The sequence below is a fragment of the Buceros rhinoceros genome, unplaced genomic scaffold (assembly GCF_000710305.1).
Source record: "Buceros rhinoceros silvestris isolate BGI_N320 unplaced genomic scaffold, ASM71030v1 scaffold31725, whole genome shotgun sequence".
Taxonomy (NCBI): Eukaryota; Metazoa; Chordata; class Aves; order Bucerotiformes; family Bucerotidae; genus Buceros; species Buceros rhinoceros.
This window is the reverse complement of record NW_010413964.1, coordinates 3,823-12,899: the sequence shown is the minus strand read 5'-3', so window position 1 is coordinate 12,899 and position 9,077 is coordinate 3,823. Positions and strand designations below refer to the sequence as shown.

The 9,077-nt window shown below is 51.9% G+C and overlaps 1 protein-coding gene across 1 annotated transcript in view; it reads right to left on the bottom strand.

The window, feature by feature from the left end:
- KIF9 (kinesin family member 9) overlaps positions 1-9,077 on the bottom strand; it is a gene marked incomplete at its 5' end in the record, with an annotated part of 22,850 nt that overhangs the window by 12,021 nt on the left and 1,752 nt on the right. The window contains 8 exons of the mRNA XM_010136946.1: positions 1,260-1,364; positions 1,790-1,858; positions 3,444-3,521; positions 4,796-4,860; positions 6,088-6,235; positions 6,530-6,622; positions 6,731-6,814; positions 8,301-8,525. Of these exons, the coding sequence (XP_010135248.1) occupies positions 1,260-1,364; positions 1,790-1,858; positions 3,444-3,521; positions 4,796-4,860; positions 6,088-6,235; positions 6,530-6,622; positions 6,731-6,814; positions 8,301-8,525 (867 nt within the window). The remainder of the gene's footprint in view (positions 1-1,259; positions 1,365-1,789; positions 1,859-3,443; positions 3,522-4,795; positions 4,861-6,087; positions 6,236-6,529; positions 6,623-6,730; positions 6,815-8,300; positions 8,526-9,077) is intronic.

Sequence of the window (9,077 nt, the reverse complement as noted above, 5' to 3'; positions counted from 1 at the left end):
CCCCCCCCTCCCTCCCCTCCCCCCCCGGCAGACGTTTCCACCCTCGGGTCACTGCGGGGGCTCCTCTGGCCCCGCTGCAGCAGCTCCCTGTCTCTGCTGGGCTGAGGAGCCCCGAGCTGGCCCCAGCCCTGCAGGGGGGTCTCCCCAGAGCAGAGCGCAGCAGAGGGGCAGCATCCCCTCCCTCGAGCTGCTGCCCACGCTGCTGGGGATGAGCCCAGCACATGGGAGGCTTCTGGGCTGCGAGCGCCCATTGCTGGCTCATATCTCATTTTTCACTCACCAACACACCCAAGCCCTTCTCCTTGGGGCTGCTCTCCATCCCCTCATCTCCCAGCCTGGATTTGTACCGATCTCTGTTCGTCAGCTCCAAAACTGCAGAGGCATGAGCAGACAAGTCATGGGCAGCCTGCAGCTGAGCAGAAACCTGCACTCAGCGTTCCCACGCTCCAAGAGACTGGACCAAGCGATGAAACACTCTGTCTCTGTTCTCAACCCTCTCTCTGAAAGATTCTTCAGTGTCACTGTAGACACCCTCCCCTGTGTAAAATTCCTCAGTCCTTCTCTACCCTTATTCCAGCCCACTCCTGCTCTTTGGAGGGAGAAAACAAGGACTTTGAGAGACGATAATGATTACATGAAACAAGCAGGAGTCTCTCTAGTGTTTCATGTAAACTAAAGGGTTATCGAGCTGTTTGGAAAACAGACTTGCAGACACTTCACTGCCACAGCAGTTTCTGTTCCCAGCTCAGCAACACTTTACAGGAGCTCTGAGTGTGCATTTAGGACTTTCATTTCCTTATATTTTGCTTTCTCTCCCGTTTGTCTTCACAGGGCACACAGGACTTCTGCTGTTTCTTCTTGCCATCATTTTGCAGCCCACGGGTATTTTCAAGGTGAGAAACTCTCCCCTAATGTACCTGTCTCGAAGAAACTGGATGTGTTTTGGCAACGCACCTTGCAAAGATTTAGTTTGATGTTGGCAGGGATAAACTTTGACATTAATTCTTTAAAGAAGCTCCAAATAAACTAACTCAAAGGGGTTTGTGACGGAGGAAAAGCCTCCTCAAGCTTCCACTAAAGCAAAAACGGAATGAAAACAAGGAGACCGTCCTTAACACACAAAGAAAGATAAATTACAACTCTGTAGCGCTTCGGGGGCTAGGGACAGCTTCTTCAGAAGACGTTTTCATTGCTTCTGTCCTGGAGAAAACCAGGCTGGAGTCAGCATTTATGTCCTACTTCACTAGGAAGCGACTTACATCAATTTCATCAATGGCTCCTTTTAGGTATTTATGGACTTGAGACTTAATCTCCGCTATCTGGCTGTCAGTCAGGGGGTCGTAACTCACCAGGGAACGATTTACCTAAGGAAAAAAAGGGTGAACAACTGAGTTTCAATAAATTACAGAAAGCTAGTGAACACCTGACACAGCTCTACAGTACCCAGAGACACCCGATGTGCAATTTGTGATGGTGACCGAGTCAGCAGGACACACGCTGAAAGCAATGCCTTCCCCTTCACAGCTCAGTTGAACGACAGGAAAGCTTCATAAGGCCAGAAAAAACATCTGCGGTGGGCCAGAGCCTGAAAAAAAACCTTATGGAGGTTGGGGGCTGAAGCTACAACCTGGGGACGGGATCTTCAGAGCTAAACCCCAAAAGACTGTGCTGGAGGCTGAAGGCAGAACACAAACATGCTGGACACCGAGTTCACTGATCCTACTGCAAAACGAGGTGATGACAAAGCCTTGACTAGGTGCCATGGAAGACACCACAGCCAGTTCCTTACCAAGCTGTCGTGCACGGCCAGTTCCTGCTTCAGGAGGCTGATCTCCTTCTCCAAAGCCTTCACTGTGCCCTAGCAGGAAAACAAAAGCAAATTACTACACACTGTTGAAGAAAGACCTGCTGAAAAGCAGCTTTAAACGGGCTACTGGAGAATGTCCCTGCATGAAGCAGCTTCCCCGGGGCTGCCCCAGTGAACTGGTGGCTCTGGAGAGCACTTTGCCTTTGATTAGCCTCCAGCAAAAGAGCGTCTGTGGTGTTCTGGGGGTGCTGCCTGCAGAGCCAGCCCCAGAAGGGCCACCTGGGTTGAAGTGGGGTGTTTTCCTGAGCTGGTACTGCAGGAGCCATCAAGTTCTGGGCTATGAGATATTATCTGGAAAGCAAAGTGTGCAGTTTCCACTCTGACCCTCTCTGAGTTCTGGCATTTTAATAGAGGGGGTTTTCCATGCTGTTTCCACTGAAACGTAATGAAAAAATTCTTTGTTGTGAGGGTGGGGGAGCCCTGGCCCAGGCTGCCCAGAGAGGTGTGGGAGTCTACTGCTCTGGAGACCTGGGTCATCCACTTGGGTGTCATCCTGGACAACAAGCTCTGGTGACAGAGGGGCTGGACTGGGTGATCCCCAGAGGTCCCTTCCACCCCCACCAGTCTGGGGTTCTGGGATTCTATGATTATTTGCTTGAATTTCTCCATAACATGGAATATCTTCAAGCATTCGCTGTTTACAATGTGCTTCCAGAAAGGTGTAGGAACACCAATCTCCTCGGGACTCGGTGAGAATTGGACACCAAGCTGCTTTTTAAGTGACCTGTTGAGCATCACACCACAACAGCTTCCTTAAACACTGCTATTGCAGCTGCTCCTTCCTACTCCACACATCTCAAGCAAGGCCTGTTGTGACAGGACAAGGGGTGATGGTTTAAACCAAAAGAGGGAGACTCAGACCAGAGAGAAGGAAGAAATTTTTTACGCTGAGGATGGTGAGAGCCTGGCCCAGGCTGCCCCGAGAGGTGGGAGAAGCCCCATCCCTGGCCCCATCCCAGGTCAGTTGACCCTTGGGGCTCTGAGCCCCCTGCTCTGGGTGCAGATGTCCCTGCTCCCTGCAGGGGGTTGCACTGGGTGAGCTTTGAAGGTCCCTCTCAACCCATACTATGATTCTACAAAAATGAAGGGACTGAAGAATCAACAGTTCGCAGCATGGCTTCTTCTGGAGGAAGAAACAGCTGTTTCTCTCTTTTCCAGAGAGATCAGACCACAAAAATATTCTGTTCCCAGCAGCAACGGGGATAATGCTGCAGGCAGGATCAGAGGTGATTTCCCCACCTACCAGGGGACCAGCCCACAACATCGTATCTCTGATAAGAGGTGAATCTTATCAGAAAAATCAAGGACTTGTGTTCATGCAGCTGCAAGAATTAGCACATGTCAGGGAAGATGTGACCATCTGCACGACTGTTCCCAGCAGCATATTTGAGGTAAGTGGGATTAAACACTAATGAAAACAGCTTAATATTAATCCATTTTATTGTAGACCCAAATTCAGCAAGTGTCAGCTTGGTAATTCATTAAACTACACAATTTCCCTCTGGTTTTTAAGGTTATTCTCCTAAATATTAATGAACCTGGGAAAATACGCCTCTCCCACCCCTTCTTTACCTACCTCATGGGTGTGTGACTCATTGAGGACGGGCTCCGTCGTGATCCATTTCATTCTGGTAGCAAAACGAAGAGAAGACAACTGAAAAACACGGGGTTTAAGTAACTGAAAGAGATACTGGCAAGGATATTGTTTTCATCATCAGTTACTAATCATATTAGATCCCAGAAACAAACAGCTCTTTAACTGCAGGGAGCAGCAGAGGCTTTCTGATGCTGGGGCTGTATTTTCCAGCACTCACTGGTCTCTCTGTGATTAGGCAGCTTCACATGGTGCCTTTGTTCTTTCTGGTCTGCACAGGGACAGCTCTTTGCGTGCCAGAGTTGTGGTGTCAAAAAAACCCACTCTCATTTCTGATCCAAATAACCTGTCCTGAAATCTCCCAAGCACTCCTCAGTGGCCTCCAAGCTCAGTTCTTGCAGTTGTGGGATACTGAGAGCGAGCTCCTGCAGCCTGAAAATCCTCTTCTGGATGCAAAGTTCAGCAGCAAGATCACTAGATGCTATCAGAACATGTGGAGATGATAAAAACCAGCCCCACCTTGAAGAGAACCTGAGAGGAGGTTGGAGCGAGATGGGGTCAGTCTCTTCTCTCCAGGAACAAGCACCAGGACGAGAGGAACCATCCTCCAGTTGTGTCAGGGGAGGTTGAGGTTGTCCCTGAGGCAGAATCTCTTCCCCGCTGGGGTTGTGCAGGGCTGTCGCAGGCTGCCCAGGGCAGTGGTGGGGGCCCCATGGCTGGGGGGGGTTCCGTGAGCCAAAATCTCTTCCCCGCTGGGCCTGTGCAGGGCTGTCGCAGGCTGCCCGGGGCAGGGGTGGAGTCCCCATGGCTGGAGGGGTTTCCCAGCCATGTGGAGGTGGTGCTGAGGGCCAGGGGTCAGGGGGGACCTGGCAGTGCTGGGGAACGGGGGCACTGGAGGAGCTGAAAGGGCTTTTCCAGCCCAAACGGTTCCGTGATTCCTTGGTTCTATAACAAGTGTCTGTGTCTATGGTTTTTTTGCTCCATAAAACTTTCTTGGACAAGAGCAAAGTGATTCCCTTCTCCGTGTCACAGAGGAGGTTTCGTTACTCCGCAGGTTAAAAACTCTCTTGTCTGGAGGTCACGCCCCAGCCCCGAGCCCCACACCGATGAGAACCGGTGCAATTCCATCGACCTCATCACTGTTTGCAGCACAGATAGGCCAGAGCAGTCTGTTTTCTGAGCCTCCAAGATAAGCTGAGCGGAGTTTCTGATGCATTAGGCAGGACGTTTCTCCCGCCACAGCCCTCCAGAAACTCCTCTCTAAACCAAGCTGGGGCAAATCGCCACAGCAGCAGGAACAAGGCTTTAATTCTGCAGAAATCAGTCCAACTTACGGTCTCTTCCACGTGCACAGCTTCCCCACAGATATTTGCCACCAGGACAGTGTTGCAGTTTCCCCCTGGGAAGAAAGAAAATAATTAAGAAAAAGCAAAGAAGATAATGTGGGAGGTTTTTGTTATTGCCTTCGCTGGAATGAAAAATAGAAGAAGAAGCCACAGAGAACCCAGCCGAGTTTGTAACTGTCCCTCTAAAGCTCTCCTGCACAGAATGACTGAAGAATAAAGATGAAATGTGCCTCTCGTTTGACGGTGATGCAGCAAGATGGGAAGAGAAACTGTGAAAGCCTGAAATAGGGAAAAAATTAAGAAAGGATTTGAAAAGCCCTTGGCCTAAACCTAACAGCAGGAACCTGGCAGGACACAGTCAAGTCACTGCCTTTCCTAAAAGACTCGTGCTCGGCCTGGCTGCAACCTCACGCTCTGAGGACTCGGTTGCTCCTCATAAACGCCATTAGACAGACTGTTTTCAGCTGCTCCCACCTCCCCTGTCTCTGTTCCAAGGGCATCAGCCTTTCCTCGTGACTCACACAGCAGCTTTGGGTCTATCCTCTGTACCCTGACACTAAAACATCTAAAAAGGCTCGTAACATGCTGGGGGTGGGGGTGGGGGGGTGATTTTAAGTCTTTGTGTGCGTCCAACAGAGCTGGTGCAGGGTCTGGAGCACAATGCGCTGAGGAGCGGCTGAGGGACGTGGTGGGGTTGAGGCTGGAGCAAAGGAGGCTCCGGGGAGACCTTCTGGCTCTGACAACTCCCTGACAGGAGGGTGCAGCGAGGTGGGGGTCGGTCTCTTCTACCCAGGAACAAGCGGCAGGACGAGAGGAACCGTCCTCCAGTTGTGTGAGGGGAGGTTGAGGTTGTCCCTGAGGCAGAATCTCTTCCCCGCTGGGGTTGTGCAGGGCTGTCGCAGGCTGCCCAGGGCAGTGGTGGAGTGCCCATGGCTGGAGGGGTTTCCCAGCCGTGTGGAGGTGGTGCTGAGGGCCAGGGGTCAGGGGGGACCTGGCAGTGCTGGGGAACGGGGGCGCTGGAGGAGCTGAAAGGGCTTTTCCAGCCCAAACGGTTCTGTGATTCTCTGATGACTCTATGGTTTTGTGAACTTCTGGCTCAAGCAGTGAGGGCTTTGTGCCACCTCCTGCGCCTGCTATTTTATGTGATGAGGAAACCAGACACCCACCCGCTGAACGATGATGAATTCCCTGTGTTTATAGGTGCTGGCCTCAGGACTTGATACACTCAGTGAAGCTGTTTTCTAGGAACTCTTTAGGGCTGCTCAACCCGCGGCTCTTACCCAGCGAGTCCTTGAGCACGTGCGTGAGCTTGCTCTGCCGGAAGGGGACGTGGTCCCTCCTTGGATCAGCCAGGGCAATGACGATTTGCTCCAGGAACGACAGAGACTTGTTGATGTAGGTGGTTTCTTTCAGGACGTGCCCTTCGGACTGCAACGGAGATTGAAAGGCAAAGCCTAGTCCTTACGGTGGGTACAACTGTGACTGGCTGCGAGGGCTGGGAGCTGACTCAGACCCACTAAATTCCTCATCTAGAGCTTTTTCAAAGCCCTTACAAAGCCACACAGCAGCTGCAGGCAGGTGAGCACCCTCTGACGTGCTCACGTGACTCAGAACTTGTCACGGTTTCTCCTATTTTTCATGGGATGTGGGGAAAACCCATCCTTTCACCTCCACCGTGGTGGTTACTGGACTCGCCACCGAGATATTTCTGCCATTACTTACCGCGGTCTTGCTCAGCCTCTCTGAGCCCGCCAGGTCTACCAAGGTGATTCTAGAGTTAATGCACTTAACATCTGAGAAAAGTCTGGAACGAGACTGAGGGAGAAAATAATATAAACTGTATTTAACCGTAACGCAGTAAAAACCGGCTACGTACGGACCCTCAGCTGTTTGAGTCCCTAAAAAAGCTGCTGGAGCTCCTACCTCAATATAAATAGTGAAGATGCAGTGGGACCTGGACGAGCTCTTATTCAGCGTGTGCTCTGCTATCACTCTGTTGGTCTCGCCCTGCAAACGGAGTTAAAAGTCAGAGAAGTGTTTTTAAACTTCTGCATTGGTAAAGGAAAGTTAGAAATCCACGCAGTCAAACCAGCAGTGGTTCCACCCTCACGTGCCTGCAACACCCATCAGTAGGTTGAAAGAGAAAATGGGCGGTACTGGGAATCACAGGGGCTGGCGCAGGACACCACAGCCCCGTTATTAAAAAGGCAAGAGGAAGATTTCACGACACCAAATGGCTCCTGCGTGCTTCCTGCACACAGACCAGTTCTTTATTTATGTTTTCCATGATCTAAAGCACCCACTAGTAAAATAAAGCTGCAGACACGAGTAAGCAAATGCCCTTCACAAAGTCCATCCGCTGTGAGAGAGTCCCTGCTGTAAAATGTGACTGATGGCACCTGTGCCACAAAACCATCCCAAACCATCTGCCGCAGATCAGAGAGTGGCAGAACCCTGTGGGCTGGAAAAGCCCTTTCAGCTCCTCCAGTGCCCCCGTTCCCCAGCACTGCCAGGTCCCCCCTGACCCCTGGCCCTCAGCACCACCTCCACATGGCTGGGAAACCCCTCCAGCCATGGGGACTCCACCACTGCCCTGGGCAGCCTGCGACAGCCCTGCACAGCCCCAGCGGGGAAGAGATTCTGCCTCAGGGACAACCTCAACCTCCCCTGCAACAACCTGAGGCCATTTCTTTTCATTCCTCTGGACACGCTCCAGTCCCTCAAGGTCCTTCTTGCAGTGAGGGGCCAAAACTGAACCCAGGTTTCAAGGGGCACCCTCACCCCCAGTACAGGGGGACCATCCCTGCCCTGCTACTGCTGGCCACAGCAGTGCTGGCACAAGCCAGGATGCCGTTGGCCTTCTTGGCCACCTGGGCACAGTGCTGGCTCCTCTTCAGCCAGTTTACTATGCCGCTGGTAAGAGCCTTTTCTTGGAGCAGTGGCATAGCTGGGACAGGCAGAGATGTTTGTCAGGGGGTGCTGGTCAGCTGGTGGGTCTAAAAGGATCCCAGCTATCATCCACTTTGTCCTAAGTCACACACTGACACCCTTACGTGATGACCAGGGTAATGAAAACGAGTGTTTTGGGCTGTCTGGGAGCTCAGTCTGCTGCAAGGGCTGTGATTTCAAACAAGCCTTTTGAAATTAAAGCAGATTCTGCAGCTGCCTTCACTGCTCTGGTGCTGCCTGGAACCTCCAACGCTGCTACGGCCTGTGGTCTCTCCCCAACATCTTCCCTCCATCGCTTGACTTGCTCTGGTGCATACTAAAACCAGGGTCTCTCCATGGAGACCTCCCAGAATCTCCATGCCGGGGACATTTTCCTTGCAAGAGCAAGCTACAGTTACCGGTTCTTCTACTCACAACAAAGAGAACAAGGAGGGTTAAACCTCTCTCCAAACCTCCTGGCAACCCACCAGGTGGATTTTTGACCTCCTCCCTCAGCCAAGCCTATAAATATTTCAGATGAAGTGTGATAATTCTATTGTCTTGCCTCGAAAAAGAGATGTAGAGCGTCCTCCTCCTGGCCAACGGTATGTATAGACAAGCCCTTCACATAAACACCTTGTGGACAATCCACCACAGCCATCGGCCCCTCGCTGCTCCCACCCCTTGGCGCGGTGGACAGAAGATCGACCAAGGTCTCGTTGTAAATCTCCAGGTAGGATATTCGGACGGTGACGCACGGATCGACGGAACAGGCAGTCGCTTGGAAGACCTACACAAAGGCAAAGAGTTTGTCAGCAACGGCGCCAGTTCACAAACACAATTAGTCATTAATTACAGCTTTCCAGAGAAGCTGTTTGGAACTTCCAGAGTGGTTACGTCAGCCCCACGCCACACGTGTCCATCATGAGAGCAAAGACCTGCCCCCTCAGAGCAGCAGGAAACATCCCAGTCCAGCGCGGAGCTGGACAGGGAGGCGTCTACGCAGCAGCAGGACTGGCAAACCAACAGGCCAACATCGTCCCAGAGCTGCAAACTGTCACCGTTACTGGTGCGCAGGGTCATGGTGCGGGAAAAGGAAGGTACAAAGTAGGTTTTACAGGCTCCTTTGTTTGTTTAATGATCATCACTCAGATAAAATGAAGAAAACAAAAAGGGCTGGTGGAGATCAACATATTCACCATGTTAAAACACTTCTAGGAGCATCAGCAAGAGCTGATCACAGAACCACCAAACCATTCGGGCTGGAAAAGCCCTTTCAGCTCCCCCAGTGCCCCCGTTCCCCAGCACTGCCAGGTCCCCCCTGACCCCTGGCCCTCAGCAC